General features: G+C 36.1%; 2 protein-coding genes across 2 annotated transcripts; both read left to right on the forward strand.

Moving 5' to 3' along the window:
- Positions 1–4,554: 4,554 nt before the first annotated feature.
- Positions 4,555–6,075, forward strand: LOC135118780 (uncharacterized). The gene has a single exon (XM_064041650.1). It carries the CDS (start codon positions 4,669–4,671, stop codon positions 6,073–6,075), a length of 1,407 nt encoding a protein of 468 aa, XP_063897720.1. The 5' UTR covers positions 4,555–4,668.
- Positions 6,076–7,962: 1,887 nt separating this feature from the next.
- On the forward strand, positions 7,963–9,273 carry LOC135118781 (uncharacterized protein K02A2.6-like; the record flags this gene model as incomplete). Its single annotated transcript, XM_064041651.1, has 1 exon — positions 7,963–9,273. A coding segment is annotated over one exon (1,311 nt), but the record flags the coding sequence as incomplete, so codon positions are not given.
- Between the last annotated feature and the right edge of the window lie 16,333 nt (positions 9,274–25,606).

Genomic DNA, 25,606 nt, shown 5'->3' on the forward strand with positions numbered 1-25,606 from the left:
ACCCGACTGCCAAAGAAGGAGGGTAATGTTTTTCGAGTGTATGTAAGTATGTATGTATGTCTGTTCCTTTGTGACCTCCTGTAGCCTAAACGGCTTGATGGATTTTGATGTATGAGGTATCGTTAGATTTGTCTTGATTACGGGAGTGTCATAGGATACATTTTATCCTAAAAGTCCCACGGGATATTTTTCTAAATTTCCTTTAAAAAATATGTATGCGGTATCATTAGATTCATTTCAATCACGGGAGTAATTAATATAGGATACGTTTTTTCTCAAAATTCCCACGGGAACATGTTAATTCTGCGTCAACGCAAAGCAACTCATGCGTTAGCAAGCAAAAAGATAGGGCGTGGCCTGGCATGCGGCGCGCGGCGCGGTGCGGAGGGGGATATGCTCGAGTATACAGCCCGAATGCGGGCACACGCATAAGGTAAAGTAAGGTAAAGTAAGGTACATAGCACAAAATACATAGGTACAGAAGTCAATCTACATACAAAGCGCGTTCGAGTCACGCAGACATAGGTGTCTATGTGTGCGTGTTCACAGACGCGCTGTCTCAAAACAACTCAAAACAGTGCGAGCGCGGCTGCCGTTTTCTTGAGATACGCGCGTCACACACAAGGTAGATAAATGTGCACGCGTCTGTAATTTGACTGTAATATTTTTAATTTTAATAACAAAAGAAAAAGTAATAATGGAGCAACAAAAAGTCGTATTATAATTGTTTAGCCTGCCGTATTACCTTTAGTACCTATGTACCTACTTATTTTCTCATATTTCGATGGTTCGATTAATAAACGCAGTAGGTAGGTACAGTTAGGTGGGTAGGTAAGCGCCCCGGGGAGGCCTCTGGCCCAATGCCGTAATAAGTTTTGCTAGTGTCGACCCAGGCAAACCTGCCTACCTACCCTCAAAGATTATTACTAGTAGGAGTTGATAATTTTTGTGATCATGGCGAGAGTATGTTGTAAGGTAGACGAAATAAAACTCGCACATCAAGGTTTCTGTAGGTAGAAGCAAGCTTAGATCGGGGACTGTACCAGCCCATTACATACAAAAATATTTTTTTCACAAGTAAAGAGTAGGGTAAGTATATATGTATGAATAACAAAATTATAAATTGCGGTTTCTGAAAAAGTTCGGTATCTCGTTCAAACGAATTTCCGTTGAAAGTGTTTATTAACCTCTTGTATGCCACATTAATTTTTCGATTATTATTGGTTTATATTTCATTTTTCCTGTTTTATTCTCAACAATACATCAAATAATTAGATACGAGTACCACTACCACGTTAGTTTTATGCGCATAAAAAAGTTGACAACCCTAGCGCGACCGCCGAGTTTAGGCATGAAAAGTGAAGTACATACATGAGATTGACTTCTGTACCTATGTATTTTGTGTACATAGTCTTCTACATCTACAACATTTTCGTTAAATAAAAACAGCTAAAAAGTTATAAATAAAAGAATTATTATTAAAAAAACAAAATACCCGACTGCACACTAAAAAAAGAGTAAAACAAGCCCCACAATAATATTGATCAATCAAATGCTAAAAACTAATTATGTAATACCGTTTAAACAATATCTATATTAAAATACACTACAATATGTGTTCGTAATCGATAGTTAAATAAACAGAAACTTATTTTGAATACAAATTTACTGAATATAATTTATAAATATTGATGGAAAGCATCGCAGGCGGGGACCACCTTGACCGCCACCAACGAAAATTCTGCTAAATGGTGCACAACCGAAATGACTATAAATAAGCCTCTGTTGGTCCCCGCCTGCGATGCTTTCCATCAATATTTATAAATTATATTCAGTAAATTTGTATTCAAAATAAGTTTCTGTTTATTTAACTATCGATTACGAACACATATTGTAGTGTATTTTAATATAGGTATTGTTTAAACGGTATTACATAATTAGTTTTTAGCATTTGATTGATCAATATTATTGTGGGGCTTGTTTTACTCTTTTTTTAGTGTGCAGTCGGGTATTTTGTTTTTTTAATAATAATTCTTTTATCAAAAGACCTTTTACCTGAAACATTTGTGGCCTTCGTGTGCATAACACAGACAGTCTGCACATTCCTGATTGTCACATAGAATCTCTCACATTCCGCGCAGAAACATACAATAACAACAATGTTCTTCAAATTCCAAATTACAGATAGAGTTCGAAAAATCGGGCCCTGAAATATCAGCAGATAACAATGATTGTCTCTTACACACAAAAATAATTGATGTTTGTTTGTGTCGCTTAAACTTTAGAATGGCTCGGCTGGAACGATTTGTTTTTTTTCGGTTTGAGGTCCAGGTAAGGTTTAAAGGATATGGCATGATAAGATGTTTGCCGGCTCAGAGAAATGTGAGAAACCAAACAATTTACTTCAGAAAATGCATTTTACTGTATTTTTAAACTGACGATCATACTCGTTTTTGGATGGCGATGAATTTAAGCTACTCACATTAGTATCTTCAGTTGCGTGATTAATTAAAATTTGAGCTTCATCAAACATACAGAGGTAAAATGTGAATGCAATATAAAATAGAACCTAAAAATACATAAAACACCATGAAGTCATTATAATTAAAAAATAAAGATAAATCTTAACATTTACATTAATCTTATCAAACCATACCATGTGTTGAAACGTTTTCTCAATAATCATGTAAATCTCTAGTATATCCCAGTAAATACCGAACACTTGAAACAAATTTTCTGAATTGTCTACATTTCTCGTAGCTTCAAATTTTTTGATCCATTCGCGAAGCATATTCTCTGTTAACTTCAATAGTATGAATGCATACAAGACGTTGATTTCAAACGAAATACTGGCGTAAGCCGTGAACATTGTGATAAAATGGACTTCAGCAAAAGTAAAAACGTAATAAACGACAAAGCTTAAGCTCATAATGTTTGAGACGATGACTAAAACCCAACTGGATACGATAAAACCTCTAATTTCATTGCGGTTAAGTCTTAGAAAACTGAAAACGTGTTGTATTTTCAAAACCAATAAGATATTCGAGCGCCTGAAGACGATGTTTGAAATGATTGATATAACATCCCCGATGAAGTATATGAAAAATCCAACAGTACTTGCTAGGCATAAGTATAACATACTATAATAGTTAGGAGAAGTACTGTTTTCATTAAACATGTTGGTATTCCAAACGATTATCTGATATACTTGAAAACATCGGTGCACAAGTACAAAGATAATTCTTAAAAAGGTATAAAAACGAGTAGTAGAAGTAATGTTTTTATCACGAATGCAATATTTTGCAGATAAGAAAAGACTTTGCATCAAATTCAATGGTCTTAATATTGATTGTAAATCTTCATCTACTATGTTATTTCCAAAGTCAGCCTCAAGTGATATATCTTTAATTATAATGAGCTCCTGACATGACTCAAAATATTCTTTGAAATAAGAACACATTATTATTTAACTAGTTTAGGATACGATAGTAAATTAAGTATCCGTCACAATCGAAAAGCCACCAAAACACTTTTGTAGGCGTGAATAATAAACATGGTGGTATCTTCAATATCTAATGTACTAAACTTAATACCATTTAATACTTTCAATAATTCCACATTGACTCGTTTTTTTGACAAATGACACGAAAGTATCTTTCACCTATGAATAAATTTTTAGTATAGGGATGTTGAAGCTTCAACATCTTTTCATCTTATTTGGTCACAACCAAAAGCCGGATGAAGAATAAGCATGGATACAACATGGCAATGCAGCCAGTCTTGTGCACGTTAGCAAAAACCAGTGCAGAAGAAGCGCGTGAAACAGCTTGTTTTAAATTTAGGCTCAAAACTATTTAAACAATCTCACGCTATTTCAATTCAAAATAATGAGAAGTTTCAAAATTATACCACTCATTCTCATTCAATGAGCTCTTTTATTGCAAATACATAAACTGCAGACACGCAATAGTATAAGAAGTGAGAAGACTCCATAGTTGTATCGGCAGCTTCCCGTCTATGTAGAACAAACCGCATGCGCTCATCTTTCTAAACGATGCCTCCTGCTCACGTTGGATGTTCTTACAAACTAGTGTTAAGGAATCTGTAAATGGAAACATAATTGTCTTGAAAGGTGCAACTGAATTCCAAAGTGCAAAAGGAAAAGAATCGATGAAATAGGTGAGCAAATAGTCAGGCTGTTAGCCTCAGTCGATATCAAACAAAACGTTTAAAGAAACATATTGGCTTTATGATTACTTAAATCTTTTTCGAGTATAAGGGCGCGGGTTCGATCCCAGGTCAGGCAAGTACCAATGCAACTTTTCTAAGTTTGTATGTACTTTCTAAGTATATCTTAGACACCATTGGCTGTTTCGGATGGCACGTTAAACTGTAGGTCCCGGCTGTCATTGAACATCCTTGGCAGTCGTTACAGTGGTACCACAGTCAGAAGCCAGTAAGTCTGACACCAGTCTAACCAAGGGGTATCGGGTTGCCCGGGTGTTGTATATGTGAGTGTACAACACCTGTGTGTGTTGGCGCGCGTGCGACAGAGACGTTCGTTCAATAAATCAGTATGTCACTGACTCGCCGTTTGAATACACGTACGTGTCTCCCCGCTCCGAACATACCTAACAGTGGCGACGAGGACAAAATAAACATAAAAAAATGTTTGCTAACGGAGGGTTTGGTTCAATAACCAACTTTGACCACCTGACTAACGACTGGGACACCTACAAGGCACGGCTCACTCAATGGTTCATTGCTAACGATATAAATGATGAGTCTGACAAAGCGAAGGTAAAACGCAAGGCAATATTATTAAGTGTTTTGAGTGAGTCCAGCTACAAACTAGCGAGTGACCTGGCGTTGCCGCAGAAGATCGAGGCGGTGGAATATGATAGTATCATCACTTTGCTGGACCGCCATTTCACCCCTAAACGGCTTGGTTTCGCGGAGCGATACAACTTTTATTCAGCCACGCAGCGCCCAGGTGAAAGTCATACTCAGTGGGCAGCGAGGATAAGAGGATTGGCGGCACATTGCGGTTTCAAGAATTTGGAAGAGGCCCTTCTCGACAAATTTGTGATGGGAATGGCAGCGGGTCACGAACGTGAAAAGTTGTTCGCGAAGGATCTGCAGGAACTGACGCTGGGGAAGGCCGTAGAGTTGGCTGAAAACGTGTGCGCAGCGCGCAAAGCAGCAACTACCACGCAATTGTTGAGCGGAAGCGCCGGGGCGAGCCACGCGGTCGCCGCCGCGGCCACCGGCAGCGCGGGGCCTGAAGGCGTGTTCAGTATCTCCAAGAATGAAAAGTGCAGTGTGTGCGGGTATACCAATCATAAGGTCAATCAGTGCCGTTTTAAAAGTTACAAGTGCAAAAAGTGTAACCGCAAAGGTCATTTAAGTAGAATGTGTGCGTCTAACTCAAAAGTAAATTACGTCACGGAAGGTAATGTGGATGTCGGAGACGATGGTAAGTTGGCGGTACTTAACATTAAATGCGTAAAAGGTAGACCAATGTCAGAATTCGTTAACGTAAATGGTGTATTTTTGGAGTTTGAGATAGATAGTGGTTCAGCCGTTAACGTAATATCAGACAATACCTACCGATCGTATTTCAAGGAATTGCCATTGACCGACACTGATAACAATTTATTTAGTTACACGGGAAGTAAAATGAAAACTTTAGGATTTATTCATTTAAACGTGTCGTATACAGATAGCACACATGATCTAAAGTTCTACGTAGTGTGTGGCGGCGGCCCGCCGCTCCTAGGTCGGGAATTTCTACATACATTTAACATAGAATTTGCCCCGGCGACGCCCGTTAATTACATGAATAAATCACAGAATCAGACAATTACTGATATTATTTCGCAGTTCCCAAAATTATTTTCAAATAGATTAGGTTGTTTCAATAAAAATAAAGTATCTTTAAAATTAAAACCAGACGCGAAGCCGATATTTTTTAAAGCAAGACCTGTCGCTTTCGCCATAAGGGAAAAGATCGATGCGGAGCTCAATCGTCTTGTAGATCTTGGTATATTAGAACCTGGGGCCCGATTCTCCTAATTTTACTTAAGCGCCCTTCGATTGACGTTCGACTCGATTCGACTGATATCCAATCCCGACTCGATTACGATTGAAGCGTATGTGGCATTCCGCTATTTTTTCTTTGAAATAAACGTTTTTATCCTTTTCTGTCATACAATAATGAATCATTTTGTCTGCAAATGATTTACGATTGCAAAATGATTGTACAGCAAACTACCGTATAGACCAAAATCATCAAAATAGCAGACCAATCGCACACCAATCAAATGTCAATCGAATACGATTGGTCTTTTATTAGTAGCAGAATGTCCGATATGGTTAAAACTGCTATTACGATCATATTGCGATTCGATTTCTATTCGATTTTGACATTATTAACTTAGGAGAATCGGGGCCCTGTAGAATATTCGGAATGTGCCTCTCCCATAGTGCCAGTATTAAAGAAAGATGGCGGTGTTAGGATCTGTGCAGATTACTCTGTAACTATTAATAAGCAATTAATTATCGAAAAATACCCGTTACCATCTATCGATGAATTATTTTCTAGACTACACGGTGGTGAGCAGTTCACCAAACTTGACCTTTCACGAGCTTACAACCAATTTCTACTGACAGAGGACTCACAGGCCCTAACATGTATCAACACGCATCGCGGTCTTTTCAAATACACTAGGTTAGTGTTTGGTCTGGCGAGTGCTCCAGCCATTTTTCAACGGGCAATGGAATGTGTACTTGCCGGACTTGATGGGGTAATAATATTTTTAGATGATATCTTAATAACAGGGAGTAATGTTAACGAGCACATAAACAGGTTAACTTTAGTGTTGAAACGCTTGGAGGATGCAGGGTTAACTGTTCAGCAGGATAAATGCGAATATTTCAAAAACGAAATTTGCTACCTCGGTCATATTATTGATAAAAATGGTATTCGCAAATCACCAGATAAAGTTCAGGCTATTTTAAAAGCTCAAACGCCGACGAATAGTACGCAGTTACAATCATTTTTAGGTCTAGTTAATTACTATAGGAGTTTCGTACCAAACGCGTCGTCGGTTCTGAGCTCATTGTATGAATTATTACATAAAAATAAAAAATGGGAGTGGACTCCAGTTCACGACGAGGCGTTCAAACAAATCAAAGAACTACTGGGTTCCGATCAGCTGTTAGCGCATTTTGATCCGAACGCTAAATTGTTGCTCACTGTAGATGCATCGCCGCAAGGGTTAGGTGCCATTTTATCTCAGCGATCACGTGCTGACGACCGCGAGAGGCCTATCGCATTTGCTTCAAGGACGCTCACAGCAGCGGAAAAAAATTATTCACAGTTGCAGAAAGAGGCAACGGCAATAATTTATGGTGTAAGAAAGTTTCACCAGTACCTATATGGTCGTACTACACCATTCATACTACGTACGGACCATAAACCATTGATAACAATTTTTGGCCCGCATCGTGGCATCCCTGAGGTATCAGCTAATAGGTTACAACGCTACGCGTTATTTTTGTCAGCACACAATTATACCATCGAATATATTCGCAGCGGTGATAACAGTGCAGATTTTTTATCACGAGCGTCGTTAATGAATGAGAATCGGTCGCGGGACGAAGCGCGGGGGGAGGATCGAGACTGTGACGAGCGCGCTGCCTACGTTAATTTTGTCATTGAAGGAAGTCTACCCATCACCTTATGTGAATTACAACGTGAGACTGCCCGCGACGAGATTTTAAAAAAAGTTAAGAATTATGTGTTGAAGGGATGGCCACGCAAAATTCATGACCCCGAATTGCGACCATATTTTGATGTTAGGTTTCAATTGGCGTTAGAAAATGAATGCTTAATGCGTGGTCATAAGGTAGTAAGGTCACATTATGGAATGCAATAAAGTTATTGAGTATTGAGTAGTCATTCCTCATTCACTAAGAGAGAAAATATACGGAGAATTACACGGTTCACACTTCGGGGTAGTAAAAATGAAGGCAATCGCGCGCGAAAGATTGTGGTTTCCGGGAATCGACGCGGCGCTCGAGCGGTTGGCAGCCGCGTGTAGCGTGTGCGCGCAACTGCGACCCGCGCCTCCCCGCGCGCCTCCCTCGCCGTGGCCGTATCCGCCGCATGCATTCTATAGAATTCATTTGGATTTTCTTGGACCGTTTCATAACCAGATGTTTTTAGTTATAGTTGATGCATTTTCCAAGTGGGTCGAATGTTACACTGTTAGTACATCATATGGATCAAAAACCGTTATAAGTAAATTATGTGATTTTATGTCTAGAACAGGGGTGCCGCACACGTTGGTGACGGACAATGGCACTTCCTTCACGTCTAGGGAGTTTGTAAATTTTTGCAATATAAACGGTATTCAACATGTATTATCGCCGGCATATCATCCGTCAAGTAACGGCCAAGCCGAAAGTTTCGTAAAAATAATAAAGAAAGGTTTAAAAACCATAATTTTGCAAGGTAACACTAAAATACCTCTTCAAGAAAAAATTGCTAAGTTTTTATTTGATTATAGAAACTCCAAAAATAGTACCACAGGTAAATCTCCGGCGGAAGTGTTGTATGGTCGACCTTTGCGTTCACGTTTGGACTTGATTAATCCCTTGCAAGTCGCTTCGACATCCACTGATCTTTCGTTGACCGTAAGGAAAAATCAGTCCTTACAGAGTAATCATAAGGGAGGAAGGAAAAGACCAAAATTTAAGATAAATGAGGTTGTTTGGATTAAGCGATTTTTAGGAAACGACAAATATTGTTGGGTTCAAGGCATAATTAAGGAAGAGATTGGGAATGTCATGTATTCGGTGTATATATCGGAACTAAACTGCAGGGTTATTCGACACATCGACCAGATCAGACGGTTTCGAGCTGAAGACGATGATGAGGTACCAAACAAAACAAATGATTGGCACTCGGACATAGAAACAGACGACAGCAGCTTATTGCCGCAGCCGGAACCTACAGGCGCATCGGGAGAGACTATAGTTCCCGTAGGCCCACAATCACCAACATCTGCGGAAGAGGCTCATATTGGAGAAAGGGAAGGTACTAGTGTTGTGCCATTAGCCTCACAGTCGCAGTCTACACCAGTTCATTCTAGATTAATGAATCTCGACCCACCAGCACCACCTGACACAGTGGAAAGTAGTGAGGATGTTTTAGAACCTGACCAGCAAAAGCAAAGATCCAAACGCCGCGTTAGGCCTGTTAAATGACATAAATACTTGTCTGCATGAAATTATAAATTGGCTACATAATAATAATTTAGTAATTAACCTAAACAAGACCAAAGTTATGCACTTTCATCAGCGCAACAAACACCCAGACGTAAGCATTGCCCACCAAGGTTCCTCTATTGAAGAGGCTAATACAGCTAAGTTTTTGGGTATACTTATTGATAATAAACTCTCATGGAAACCTCACATTGAAGAACTATGTAAGAGACTTAGTAAGTCCGCATATGCACTTTTTCAACTATCCAAAAAAGTGAACAGGCAGGCTTTATTAACGGCGTACTATGGTTTGGTTGACTCTGTTTTGCGGTATGGTATTATTTTCTGGGGGCAGTCTACTGATAGGGAGCTGGTATTTAGAATGCAAAAAAGGTGTATAAGGTCGATGTGTGGTATTAAGACAACAGATAGCTGTCTTCCCTATTTTAAATCATTACAAATTTTAACATTTCCATCTTTGTATATTTTAGAAACAGCTTTATTTGTTAAAAATAATCCAAACTTATTTCAGAAATTGTCAGAAACTAGAAAAAATCCAACACGATCTCAGTATGTCGATAAATTATGTCAACCGAAATGTAATACTGCACTAATGAAAAAAAGCTTTTTTGGAATTGCCCCACGCATTTATAATAAAATACCTAATGCTATAAAACAATTACCTGTATTAAAATTTAAAAAGATGTTAAAAAATATTCTGATTGAAAAATGTTACTACGCAATTGACGACTTCCTGAATGATAAATCATTGACTAATTAACGTTACCTATATTCTGACATTTAATTCCATTTGACATTATAATTTGTAATTATTTCTCTTTTTATTATTATTTCTGCAGTATGTTGTCAATTATTTATCACTATATTAATTTTTATTATTACTTTATTTGAATGATATGTTTCTATTTTTTTTCTATTAATTCTGAAACTGTTTTATATAATTTGCATGCCCATGTGACGGTAGAATATGGAGAACTTTTATAACCTAACACCTGTACCTGTACCCATGTTTGCAAATAATAAATGACTTTGACTTTGACTTAATTATAAGCCATTTTTTTGATTAAGGGATTTTGTGGGGAAGGGATTGTTGTATATGTGAGTGTACAACACCTGTGTGTGTTGGCGCGCGTGCGACAGAGACGTTCGTTCAATAAATCAGTATGTCACTGACTCGCCGTTTGAATACACGTACGTGTCTCCCCGCTCCGAACATACCTAACACCGGGTAACTGGGTTGAGGAGGTCAGATAGGCAGTCGCTTCTTGTAAAGCACTGGTACTCAGCTGAATCCGGTTAGACTGGAAGCCGACCCCAACATGATTGGGAAAAAGGCTCGGAGGATGATGATTACTTAAATCTTTTTGACAAGAGATACTTACACCTAACAAACTATATACCTGGACAATTTGTTGCCTTCGTGAACATCATACAAGTAGTCTGAACATCCCTAATATTATCGTAGTACCTCTCACATTCCACACTCAAATAAGTCAGAACTAAAATGTTCTTAAAATCCCATATTAGAGAAAATAAAGGCAGGATCATAATCTGAAATTAAAAATGAGCAGGCAGAAATCATCAACAGGACTCAAAATAATATAAGCTAATTTACTTAAAGTATAAAGTGGACATGAGCTCACAAGTCTTATATGCTAATGTTTTGGTGTCAATAATTCATAAAATGCCAGATAAAATCAGCCAAGTGACTTTAATACTCACAGATTGATGTCCCGCTGTTTTAAAAACTAATGAAGAAAAGATTTCCCATAGGCTGATGCTGATAGTGAATATAATATAAAATAAAATCTGAAAAAATTATATATATTGTACTACTGCAACAATCCATATAAAACAATCGATTGAGTTACGAACCGTATGATGAAATGTTTTCTCGATAGTCATATAAATCTCCTGAACATCCCAGTAAATAAAGAACATTTTATTAATGTATTCTTCATTTGTAGAATCCTCCAAGTTTCTTGAATTACGAAATTCTTTGATCCAAACAGTTAGCATTTTGTTTGTTAATTTCAACAGCAACAAAGCATACAAGACGTGGATTTCGTAAGAAATGCTGGCGTATGCCGAAATTACGTCGACAATACTGATCATGTCAGCGAGAGTAAAACAGTATAAAATAATATAACCAATGCTTAAAATATTTGAGATAATGACACTCCACCAACTGAAGCTGAGAAAGCCTATGATTTCGGAACCATTTATTTTGAGGCTTTTTAGGACTTCTTGCATTTTGATGACCAAAAAGATATTGTAGTCACTCTGCGTGATAGTTGAAACACTGATTATCAAATCCCCGGTCAAATATAAAATGTATATAATAGCACTTCCTATGTTAATGCACAAATGACCATAATAATATGGAAAAACGAAGTGTGCCTTCTTAATTGTATAATGCCAAATAATAAACTGACGTAGGTTAAAACAACGGTTTACAATCACACATATAAGTCTAAACCAGTTATAAAATCGTGTATTGGGAGTAAAGCATTTGCCACGGACAGAATATTTTGCGCATAAGAAAGATTCATCATGAAATTAAATGGTTTGAATATGGACTGCAAATCTTCTTCAACTATGTTATTCTGAAACCTATCTTCAGACGTGACTGCTGATATATTTTCAACTTTAGCAAAGTTTCTAAACTGTTTCAAATACATTGTCAAGGATGGATACATGTCTGTTATACACAGTGTATATCTAATTATGTTATATTTCATGAACAGTCAACGTGAACCAATAAGACTAATGAACGATGATAATGAGAAGCTTCTAATAGCGCTTACTCCGTGTTATCATTTAGTACAATCCGGCTACTAAACATAAAGTTCCAAATTGTCATTACACATTAAATGACAAGAAGTTTCATTAATCATTCAGTATTATAAGCATACATTGTTGAACATCTTTTTTGTAAATATGTGAGTAGGAGCATTTATTCATTACATTGCGCGTCTTATGCAGAAGAACAAATAAGTTCTGGTATCTACTTTATTACAGATACACAAACTGTAAAAAGACAATAGTATAAGAAGTGAGAAGACTCCATAGTTGTATCGGCAGCTTCCCGTCTATGTAGAACAAACCGCATGCGCTCATCTTTCTAAACGATGCCTCCTGTTCACGTTGGATGTTCTTGCAAAATAATGTAAATGGATCTAAAAACAGAAATATTATACAAACCCAAAGAAAAACAATAACATAAGGAAATGAAGACATATTCAGAAGATAACAAGATTAGAAGTTCCTTGGATCATGGAACTTAATCTTTAGAACAGGAAAGCTGCGAGTAAAATAAAATGACAGTTAAAAGAGTAGAAGTCATCAAAGCCAGCTCATCTTATTATGAAGCACAGAAAACAGGACCTAAGCTTAGTGAATAATATTACCTGAAGGGTGTGTTGCCTTCAATAACACCATACAGGTAGTCTGAACATTCCTTATACTTCCATAGTACCTTTCACATTCGACGCTCAAGTACGTTAGAAGTGCGATATTTTTGAAATTCCAGATAAAGACATTGCTGGTAGAATCAACCACTAAAATAGCAAAAGGGATTTTTTACTATATAAGAGACTTTTGACCTGAATTCCGATCACTTCATGATATCATCGTAAAATCTAAATATATTTTGCCTGCTCTAAAATATTTCTTTGTCAAAATTCACTTATATAGTACTTGAGTACTTACTTCACTCTCGCCTGGATCTAAAATTAAAAACGTTGAGATATTCCACAGACTAAGATAGACTGTAAATGTCACATAAAATAAGATCTGAAAATAAAGTAAGATGATTTCAATTGGCCACTTTTACTGACCATGAATCAGTTCACATTAATGAAATCATTTGACAAATGATAGATCAGCTGGAGCCAAAATTCTTATCAGAATAAAGCAATATGTACTGTAGGGAGACAAGACAATAACATAGTATTTATATCTACCAAGGAAAATTTACGAACCATATATTGATTTGTTTTTCCGATAGTCATATAAATCTCCTGTATATTTCGGTAAACATGGAACGTTTTATTACAAAAATATTCATTTTGCTGATCCTCTAACTTTCTTGTAGTAGAAAATTGTTTGATCCAAACAAGAAGCATTTTGTTCACCAATTTTAGTAGTAACAAAGCATACAGTACTTGTATTTCGTAAGAAATGCTGGCGTATGCAGTAAATATGTCAATAATATTGATCTTGTCGATAGTAACACAGTAAAAGACGATATAACTAATACTAAAAATGTTTGAAATGGTTACACTTGCCCAACTGAAGGCGTAGAAGTTTTTGAGTACGGAGCCATTGATTTGTAAGGATCGAAGAACGTGTTGAATTTTTAAAATCAATACGATATTAAAGTTACTCATTACGATAGTGGAAAGGCTGATTGTGAAATCCCCGATCAAATATAAGCTGTATCCAATAGCAACACCGATGCAAATCCATAAGTTGCCGTAATCATACGACGAACTATATTGTCCCAGAACTTTATAATTCCAAATTATGTTAACAAACTGATACATATTGAAACAACGACCTACGATGACGCAAATAACTCTGAACCAGTTGTAAAGTCTTTTATTATTAGTCATAACTTTTTCGCGAACAGAATATTTTGTACACAAGAAGAGAGCGAACATGAAATTCAATGGTCTCAGTATTAATTGTAAATCTTCTTCAATAATGTTTGTCTTTGTTGAATTGTCAGACGAGGCTGGCGATATGTTTTCAACTATATCAGAGCTTTTAAGCGGTTTTAAATATTCTTTCACATCGGAATACTTTTTAGACAGGTACACGAGCATTATCTACAATTCATTCAATAAGATTTTCCTTTGAAAGATGGATCTATTTAATCGGGCACCAAAATTGTGGAAAAAAGGTTTTTAAATTAAAAACGTCTCATTGGTTCTTAACATTTTCAGAATTCAAAAGTTTCGCTATTGCTTTTTTTTGGTACTAGTATTTGTATATGACTCGCAGGAACTAGATAAGGTGGATATCATTCTTCAACGTATTTTCTTTTTTGCCTTTTAAAATAATGAATTCTACTTAGCGACCAACACATGTTTTAACGTAATTAAATTAAATGGTATTTGCTTTACGTTTGACTCCTTCATTTTTGACATTTTGTATCCTTCAATTTGGTGACGGTCCCTGATCAGAATAGGACCTACCTATCTCTCCCGTGGGTGTAGTACGAGGCTACCAAGGGAATGAAACGGTAGTGCATAGCATCTGCACTTTGAGGAGTAAATCACCACAACAGCTTTCCCTAAGAGGCAGGCGGCCGACTGTAAAACATATGCCAAAACTTCTTCACCATGCAGAGAATAAATAGTGGTGAATGGTGGGCGTTTTGGTTGGTGGTTTTCCTGACGTTCAAAATGTGCTGTATTACAGCCAGAATAAATGATTTTTATTTGATTTGATATAATGAGCGCTAGATTGAGGTGTGCGAGATGGAATGTAGGAACGATAGCTGAGAGAGGAAGAGAGCTAGCAGATGTTATGAAAAGGCGACGGATAAAAGAAGCGTGCCTGCAAGAGATAACGTGGGAGTGTACTAGGTCTAGAGACATAGGAGAAGAAATATATTTTCTTTTCAGGTCATGGCTGAAAATAAAGTTTTAAATAAATTAAATAAAATAAAAATTACTACAAGCTGCCTGTGCCTTCGACCTGGCCATAACAAACACGTGGTTTAATAAACGAGAGAAGCATCTCATGACAAATGAGAGCGGCCACTACACGACACAGATATTACGTTCAGTAAAGCGGAGTAGTCTATGCTGTGTCAAAAATTGTAAAGTAGGCGAAGCACTAGTCACTCAGCACAGACTTATTATTTTGGATGTGAAAGTAACTGTCGCGCCCAAAAGCAACCAAGATCGCCCCCTTCCAAAGATTAGGTGGCGTATATTAGAGAGGGAAGAATGTGCTGATATGTTAAGGATATGTTTAATCGACGTGAAGCAATAAAACTAATAAATGATGATAATGAGCAGGCTTTAATAGTATGCTCGTTCCTGGTTATCATTTGGTACAATCCAGCTACTAAACATTAAGTTCCTTATAGTCATTACACATTAAATATCTATCTGTATTATATTATAGGTACATTATATTATTTCAAACATACATTATTAAAAAAGTGAGCAAGAACACATTATTACAGATACACAAACTGTAAAAACACAATAGTATAAGTAGTTAGCAGACTCCATAGTTGTATCGGCAGCTTCCCGTCTATGTAGAACAAACCGCACGCGCTCATCTTTCTAAACGATGACTTTTGTTCACGTTGGATGTTCTTCCAAACTTGTGTGAATGGATCTTAAAACAGAAATATTATTTAGACACAAAGAAAAACTATAACAAGTAGAAATGAAGATAAACATATTCAGGAGATAGCTTTTGACGTTTTTTGGAACGTGGAATTTAATCCTTAGAACAGGAAAGCTGCGAGTAAAAAAATAAAATGACAGTTAAAAGAGTAGAAGTCATCAAAGCCAGGTCATCTTATTATGAAGCACAGAAAACAGGACCTGAACCTGGAACCTTAGTGAATAATATTACCTGAAGGAAGTGTTGCCTTTAGGAACATCATACAGGTAGTCTGAACATTCCTTATACTTCCATAGTATCTTTCACATTCGACGCTCAAATAAGTTAGAAGTGCGATATTTTTGAAATTCTAGATTAAAGACAATGCTGGTAGAGTCAACCACTAAAATAGGAAAGGGATTTTAACTACAAAAGAGAATATCTCCCCAAATAACCCCGTATGTGGATCATTCCTATTACTTCATGGCATCATAGTAAAAAAAAAAAATCGCCTGCTCTAAAACATTTTTTTTTGACACAGTGCTTGAGTACTTACTTCACTCTCGCCTGGATCTAAAATTAAAAACGTTGAGATATTCCATAGACAAAGATAAACTGTAAATGTTACATAAAATAGGATCTGAAAATAAAGAAAGATTATTTTAATGGCCAACTTTTATTGATCATGAATCAGTTTTAACATTAATGAAATCATTTGACAAGTGATAGATCAGGTGGAGCCAATATTCTTATCAGAATAAATAATCATGTACCGTAGGAAGACAAGACGATAACTCAAGCGCGTTTGCTATGCCAGAAGTCTCAGGTTCGTTTCCCGGGTTGGGCCGAAATAGCTTTATGGGTTTTCTAAAACTTTCAGAAAGCAGCCCGTGGTCTGGAAGTTGGTGATTGATTCACCCGTGCATCGGAGAGCACGTAAATGTCGGTCTTGCGCCTGATCTCTCTCCGGTCGTGTCGGGTTGCCGTCTCATCGGGCTATGAGAGTAAAGGAATAGTGAGTGCACTTGTGTCTGCGCAAATGCTCGTGCACTATAATATGTCCAACGCAGCTGGCTGATCTTATATCGGGTGTGTCGTTCATAATCACATTAAATGAAGAATTTAATGTGATTATGAACGACACACCCGATATAAGAACAGCCGAAGTGGCTGAAATCGCCGTGGACGCCATTATATCTACCAAGCAAAAATTACGAACCATATATTGATTTGTTTTTCCGATAGTCATATAAATCTCCTGTATATTTCGGTAAACATGGAACGTTTTATTACAAAAATCTTCATTTTGCTGATCCTCTAAGTTTCTTGTAGTAGGAAATTGTTTGATCCAAACAAGAAGCATTTTGTTCGTCAATTTTAGTAGTAACAAAGCATACAGTACTTGTATTTCGTAAGAAATGCTGGTGTAAGACGTAACTATGTCTATAATATTGATATTGTCGATGGTTACACAGTAAAAGACGATATAACTAATACTAAAAATGTTTGAGATGATTACACTAGCCCAACTAAAGGCGTAGAAGTTTTTGAGTACGGAGCCATTGATTTGTAAGGATCGAAGAACGTGTTGAATTTTTAAAATCAATACGATATTAAAGTTACTCATAACGATGGTGGAAAGGCTGATTGTGAAATCCCCGATCAAATATAAGCTGTATCCAATAGCAGTACCGATGCATATCCATATGTTGCCGTAATCATACGAAGAACTATATTGACCCATAACTTTATAATCCCGAATTATGTTAACAGACTGATACGTATTGAAACAACGGCCTAAGACGACACAAATAACTCGGAACCAGTTATAACGCCTTTTATTATTAGTCATAACTTTTTCGCGAACAGAATATTTTGTACACAAGAAGAGAGCGAACATGAAATCCAATGGTCTCAGTATTAATTGTAAATCTTCTTCAATAATGTTAGTCTTTGATAAATTGTCTGACGAGGCTGGGGATATGTTTTCAATTTTCAAATCCATATCAGAACTTTTAAGCGGTTTAAAATATTCTTTCACATAGGAATACTTTTTAGATAAGTGCACGAGCATTATCTACAATTCATTTAATTACTGTCCTTCGAAAGACTAATTAATTTAATTAGGCACCGAAATTATGGAAAAAAAATATTAAAAATTCTTGGTGGTTTTAAACATTTTGCAGTTTTCACAAACTTCGCTGCTGCTTTTTGTTTGGTACTAGTATTTCTATATGACTCACAGGCAATAAGTATTGAGAATGAATAAAGGCGGATATTATTCTTAAACCTATTTTCTTTTGTACCTTTTAAAATAATGAATTCTGCTTGGCGACCTTCACACGTTTCAACGTAATTAAATTAAATGGATTTTTCCTTACCTATGATTCCTTCATATCAAGTAGTGTTGGTTAGTTCCTTATAATGTTTAACCCACATGTGGCTGTAACGTCATGCTACCCAGTGGAAGTATTACTGAACAATCATCTGGACAAGGAAGTCCAGGCTATATTTTATCCTTTCAACTTCTTGCTGACTATATCGATGTCTTCTAAATACTGTATCCGAGATAATTATATCACACCAACTCAAAGAAAATTTCACATACTACGATTTGTTTGTACTGTTGCACTTTTGGTTATTTATGATTCTGTAACGTTTAAGGTTTTTGCCGGAGAGAATATCATATTTTACATTGCACGTTTCTTGAGCGTTATTCGCAATTTAACATTTTTGCAAAATGTTGCTGTTTCCATCCTATGTAACCAAGATAATGTCTTACTCGTTGTGCTCATTCAAATGATACACAGGAGCATCGATCTAAGTAATAAAATTAGAAGTTTTATCGCATGGAACTGGATTATTATTGCGACTATATCCGCTTTTAATATCATGGTGGCGACTGCTTTTTCTTCAGGGAAAGATGGTTTCAATTTCATAGGTTGCTTTACTGACGTTATATACACAAGTTTTGATGTTGATTTCGTTTATTCCATAAGGGTTCTCAATCTCTTAAATAAGTATCTATATGAATGGATTAAAAGTGTCCGAATTATGAACGAGGGAAAGGAAAATGATAAAATGAATTGCACCAAACTGTTGAAAACGTATGAAAATATTTTAAGAGCTTACGATGTGTATAAGAAGGTGACTCAATATTTGGTAAGTATCTTGAGAAAAGGATATATTATATTGTGTTTCTCAATTACAAAACAAAAAACAATGAAGTATCTGGGTGTGATACTGGACGAAAGACTTTTAGCTGGCGCCACATTTCGTTTGATAAAAGAAAGCGTAGAGGCGTTTTGTCCAAAAAGACTAAATATTACATAAACGCTCCACGCTTCCGCTTTCTTTCATCAAACTAAATGTCCGAATTATTTAGTAATTTTTTAAAAGCGTTTTTTTTTACTTTTTTGGGTTGGACGTGGGACTGAATAGCTGGCTATTACTCTGTGCTAAACTTTAATCTTCTTGAGCATCTTTGATTATTTTGTGTTCCTGACTTTTGGAGGGTTTATTACAAGTGTTAACCAAAGTTTTGTGACTGTTATTTTCGTGTGCTTTATGATATTTCGACCACTTGATCATGAACCCTCCATCATATCTATTATTAAGCCAAGAATAATATTTTAGTTTTTAGTTGATTTTATTCTTTCAGATATTACATCGGACAGTCAACGTATTTATTCAAATATTAAGTTTTCTTGAGATGATACTACGAGCCCCAGAATCATCAAACGAACGACCCAGATATGAGGTAAGGACTAATATCGTCCATTAGAAAGCAAGAAACTATCCACTGTTTTACTATGAACTAAAGTATTTAACCATAAAATGGATTTGTACCCTGGGAAAGTACATTACAGTTTTTTTTTACATACCTAGGTCGTATAAAAAAGGACCAGTACAAGCTTTGGCACTAAGATGTTCAAGTGACTAAAGCAATTGATAAAATGTATGGCATGCGCACAGATACAACATAACGAAAAGATACAATCGTTTTTCACAAACGATAGCTTTAAGGTTTTTCTTAGGACGCAAATACTTTGTCATCATCCTCCGAGCCTTTTTCCCAACCATTTCGGGGTCGGCTTCCAGTCTCACCGGATTCAGCTGAGTATCAGTGTTTTACAAGAAGCGACTGCCTATCTGACCTCCTCAACCCAGTTACCCGGGCAACCCGATACCCCTTGGTTAGACTGGTGTCAGACTTACTGGCTTCTGACTACCCGTAACGACTGCCAAGGATGTTCAATGACAGCCGGGACCTACAGTTTAACGTGACATCCGAAACACACCAACGGTGTCTAAGATTTACTTAGAAAGTACATACAAACTTAGAAAAGTTTCATTGGTACTTTCCAGACCAAAGATTGAACCAGCGTCCTCATACTTGAGAGGTTGCAAATACTTTGTATAGTATATAATATGTGTAGCGATATTTATTTTTCTTTCAGTTCCTTGGTTTGAATTTACTTCACGCATGTCTGGCCTCAACATGGATATTGAAAGATATTACGCTTATAGGCCTCCACAGCTTAAATAGTGAGAAGTTTTATATTGGCATAGAGGAAACCGAAACTGCTTGTATTGAGCTCATGGCGGGTAAAGCTCATTTAAGTAAGTACCCAAGTATGCTTTATACACCCACGGAGTAAGGAAAGTTGAACCAGCTTACTTAGCCATGAAACTATTTAAAAAGTTATGGTTTGGAGATTTTGTATGGGCAATCAATAACTACATACATGTGTGGACAATCGAATGGTTTTTCGTACAATCAGAATGAAAAAAACAAATCATTGTCATCGAAAATATTAATTGATGAATTTTTGTTACCAGGTTGTGAAGTTCAGCTTTGTAAGGACGTCTTGAAGGCTAATCGTGTATTCAGAAAGATGACAGCTTGTGGCCTATTCTACGTGGATGGAACTCTTCCCGTACGTTGGATGCAAATGGTCACTAACTATGCAATTGTTCTACTACAGTTTGCTTTCTTATCGAATATACAATAAGGCCTAAAATTTGTTTTATTTGAAGACCACAAGACCTTCCCCTGATCCGTACGATTTGACCCGCCACAGAGGAAATACTTTTAGTATCCGAATTGATTTTATTGCGTAATTTTCATAAAAACCCGCTCAGTTTATTTTGCGTGAAGAGCAAACCATTGTTTTTACAATCCTACTAGTGTGATGATTCTCACTTTCAAAACACACATATTTACCGAAAACTAATGAAATATTATGTTTATTGAATTATATTGCTCATATTTTATTAACACGAACTAAGTGTCTTAGTCCGTTATCACTTCAATTTATACGTAAGTACATGACTACATAATAACATCTACATAGTTAATAAGCGGTGTTTACAGATCCATAAGTTTATTCGGTCATGGACATGGCATAAGACATACGTTGTACAGTTCATCCAAGATCAGCTTTTTACTGCGACCAGTCTTTTCATCGATCAGATTTATTTCCGATACTTCGATGAGGTCAAATTGCCCACCCGCAGTATTACTTAACAATCACCTGGACGAAGAAGTCCAAAGATTATTACAGCCTTTTAATATATTATTAACTGTGTTTTTGTCTTCAAAATACCGAATTAGAGATAATAATATCAATCCAAATGGATTTATTTTTGAATTTTCTGGATTCTCCGGACTTTGCTTCGCATTTGGAGCAACTGTCTATCGCTTGCTTAAGAATGAAAATTCTGGTTTCGATTCCAACGTAATGACAAATATTATTCACTATTTCTTACCAGCAATGCGACTTCTTGGCTTTGTTACAAACTTTCTTCTGACTATAATACATCGCTACAACAATGTGATTCTTGTGCTTCACATTCAAAGGATATATCGAAGCATCGATTTCAGTAAAAGTGTCGATAGCTACGTTTTGGGGAATCGGATTACAGTAGCAATAATTTTGGTAACAAATGGGGTAATTTTCACTGTTTTCATCACGATGTACAATGGATTTGATGTGTTAAATGTCTTGTTTGATATATATTTTGTCACCTTGGACGTGGACTTTATTTACGCTATTCGAATTCTCATCCTGTTAGTCAGGTTCCTTGAGGAATGGATCAAAAGTAACAAATTGATTGAAGAGCAGGCAATCGATGAAGAATATAGTTCGAAACTACGCGAATCTCATCGATACATCTTGCTAGCTTACGAAATGTACAAGACTACGACGCAACTTATGGTAAGTCAGGAAGGACCACAAAGGGTCGACCGCTGAATCCCAACCTAGATCTATTTCTAGATCCAAGGAAACTTTGGAATCTGGATTTCTAAGAAATTCTCGGTATTTGATGGCAAAGTAGATTCTCCGATTTGGGCATTTGTGGTGCACACTACTTCATTACGCTCATTGGCGTTAAATGAGATCTCTATCGTATTTCTTCCTGCTTATGTTACAGATACTGAACCGTATTTTCAACCATTTGTTCCCAACGAGTAACACCCTCAAATGTCACACTGTTACTCGATGGGAATGTTTTTATTACTAATTTTCCAACCAGTCACAATATTACAGTAGTTAATGAAAAGAAGAATTAAATCGGTTTTTACTTTAAAAACATTTATTCGTCATATTGCTGGTGATTCTCCTTTGAACGTTTTATTCTTAAATAATTAAATAAAATTACAATACCTAAATACATATATACATACATAGACTCACGCCTGTCTCATCATCAATCAATCAATCAATCATCATGTAACATCAAAGTCTTTCCAACAGTCATAATAAAAGGTTGTTATTATCATTACAACAAAGCCATTTTTAAAAAAGGAAAAAGCCTGAATATGACCTCACGAACGTCACAAGATTTGAAGGAGGTGAGAATAATTGAACTTAGTGCGATTCTTCCATTATTGCCCGAAAACGAGATAATTAATGGATGGGTTTACATAATTGCTAGATACGGAGATAGTGAAGGTACAGGCACAAAAAAATTCATTAACTACATGGAAAAACAGTGGCTCCGTGAGGAATATTTAAAAGTGTGGTGCGTTTTTGGTGACGCTCATCGCACAACAAATGCACTCGAATCTTGGCATAATAAACTAAATAAGACCATTGGAACAAAACACCCGAATATTATGCATTTCTTGCACACAATTGAAGAAGATTCTTCTCAGAATACTGTCAGAAATGTTCTGAAACAACAAGGCAAACCGTCAAAAAGAAAACGGGGTAAGAAATCTATATCAAGAGACGAGTTTATTCAGGAAGTGCAGCTGGAATTAACACAAGGTCTATTTCAGTTGGCCATGCTTTGGAGATTTTACGACACTAGAATTAAGAACTGATACTTATTGTAAAATGTGGTGATTTACTGTGATACATACATATAGGTACAAACATAAGGTTGATTATATTTAGAAAATTGTTCTTTAAAATTCAAATTAACATTAGAATTAATAACTGTTAATTGTTGTAAAATGTGATGATTTACTGTGATATATGCATATAGGTCAAACATAAGGCTGATTATATTTAGAAAATTGTTCTTTAAAGTTCAAATTAACATTAGAATTAATAACTGTTAATTGTTGTAAAATGTGATGATTTACTGTGATACATGCATATAGGTACAAACATAAGGCTGATTATATTTAGAAAATTCTTCTTTAAAGGTTCAAATTAATATTAGAAATAAGGACTGTTAATTATTGTAAAATGTGATGATTTACTCTGTTATATTATATAAGGCCGATTGTGTTTAGATATTGTTACTATGACTAAAACATTGAGAATTACTAGCAATATGACGAATGTTAACGTTTAACGTCCGTAATTAAGTAACTGTATTTACCAATGTTGTTATTTTGTTGATTTTAATAAAAATTTAAAAAAACCGATTTAATTCTTATTTTCATTAAGTTCTGTAACAGTGTGTTCCCATCGAGTAACAGTGTGACTGGTTGGGATTTTTTTCTGAAGAAATTCCCATCGAGTAACAGTGTGACTGGTAGTGTGACCGGTTGGGAATTTTTTCAGAAAAAAATCCCATCGAGTAACAGTGTGACATTTGAGGGTGTTACTCGTTGGGAACAAATGTTTTCAACGGACTTAGTCGCACTATAAGTTTTTTTGAGATTATGTTACAAATAATGGCCAGGGTGACCAGAAAACATGATATGTTAAGCAGCAAAAATATTTTTCTTTTTTTATTCCTATTTGCCAACAAATAGTCAAATCTTTTCGGTTTATAATATGGTGAAAGGTAAAATACATTACCCTTTTTAGCCTCTCTACAAGATAATAACTCTATACTCGATGATCAGTATTTGGATAGCCAAGGACCTGGTACTAATAATGATCCATACTTTATACTGCGAGAAGTTCTACATTGCCATTGAAGAGGTGAAGACAGTGTGCATACTGCAAATGAAGATAGCTGACGGTACAAGAAGATTTTAGTGTAGCATTTTGCTCAGATTCAGTTATCATGTTCTTAGTTTTATTTATTTTCTTGCAGTGCGCGGAGAACAAATATTCAAGAACATTTTGAGGCGGAATCGGAATTTCGGCAAGATGTCAGCATGTGGTATGTTCTACTTGGATGGTCGACTATCAATACGGTTGATGGAAGTCGTTACTAATTATGCCATAATTTTATTACAATTTGCTCTATTGTAGATAAAGTTATAATAAAAAATAACTAGAACTGAATCCATACCATTAAAATAATACTTTTTTCATAAAGTAGGTACCAAACTTATAAATTAATGTAAAAAGTGTCACCTTTAGATTTAAGTAAGGCTTTTGATAATGCTCAACACTGCCAAACTATTCCACTCGTTTGTAATAATAACAAGAATATTAAGTGAGTCTTATTATTATTAGATCGTTTTATTTGTCAATACATTTATTACCTTAATTTACCACGAGGCTGATGGATTCCGTTTGTACGGACGCTAAAATAAATTATAATAACTTTTAGAATGACATCGGAAGCTTCCTATCCAGTAGAAGTTTTACTAAATAACCGTCTGGAAAAAGAAATCCAAAACGTGGTTTATCCTTTCAACTTGCTGTTGACTGTTACTTTTGCATCAAAATATCATATACGAGACAATTATATTACTCCCAGCTATAAGATATTTGATGTACCTAAAGTGTTTGCCGTGTTTTATGCGCTCGTGGTCACGAGCTACAAAGTTTTCATCAGTCTAAATCTCCGGCTGAGTTATAACTCTATCACGACCTTCTTTTCGTTTTATATTCCATTAATGTCATGTGGGTAGACTGACATACACATGTGAAATTATTAGCTCTGTATATTTAAATTATTTAAAATAGTAATCTAGTATTTTTTAATACATTTATGTGTTAGTCATCTAGTAGACCTACCGTTGCATTGAATTTTCCTATAAATTCTATCACAATCCAACAAGTGCACTGTATCAACACAACCAAGATGGACCACAAACTGATTAAAAGTCTTGAAGAGCTGGAGAGATTTTTTAGTTCCCGGATGAGTGAGTATGAGGATAAGCTGCTCCAAGCCTCATCAGTACCAGATCTTGCTCATTCTGACATCAGTGCACTTTCCCGGGACTTCTCAGATTTTAAAGTCTTTGTCTGCAAAACACTGTGTCACTTAAAAACACAGATAGAGCTGCTATCCTTGGGACTTGATAGTCATGAAACAGTAATGAGAAGGAAGATTTTGCTGTTTCATGGTATTGCTGAGACACCACATGAGAAATTGAATGGCACCATACTGAACATTCTCTCCAAGCATCTCAAGTTAGATGATATTCATGCCGATCACCTGGATGTGTGCCATAGGCTTGGATCATCTCAAGGCAAATCAAGACCTGTGCTGGTGCGGTTCAGCAATATGGAGCAACGCCGTTTAGCTTGGGATAGTAAAACCGCACTTAAAGGGACTGGTATAACTATATCCGAGTTCTTAACGAAGACGCGGCATC

Source organism: Helicoverpa armigera, chromosome 25, assembly GCF_030705265.1.
Source record: "Helicoverpa armigera isolate CAAS_96S chromosome 25, ASM3070526v1, whole genome shotgun sequence".
NCBI lineage: Eukaryota > Metazoa > Arthropoda > Insecta > Lepidoptera > Noctuidae > Helicoverpa > Helicoverpa armigera.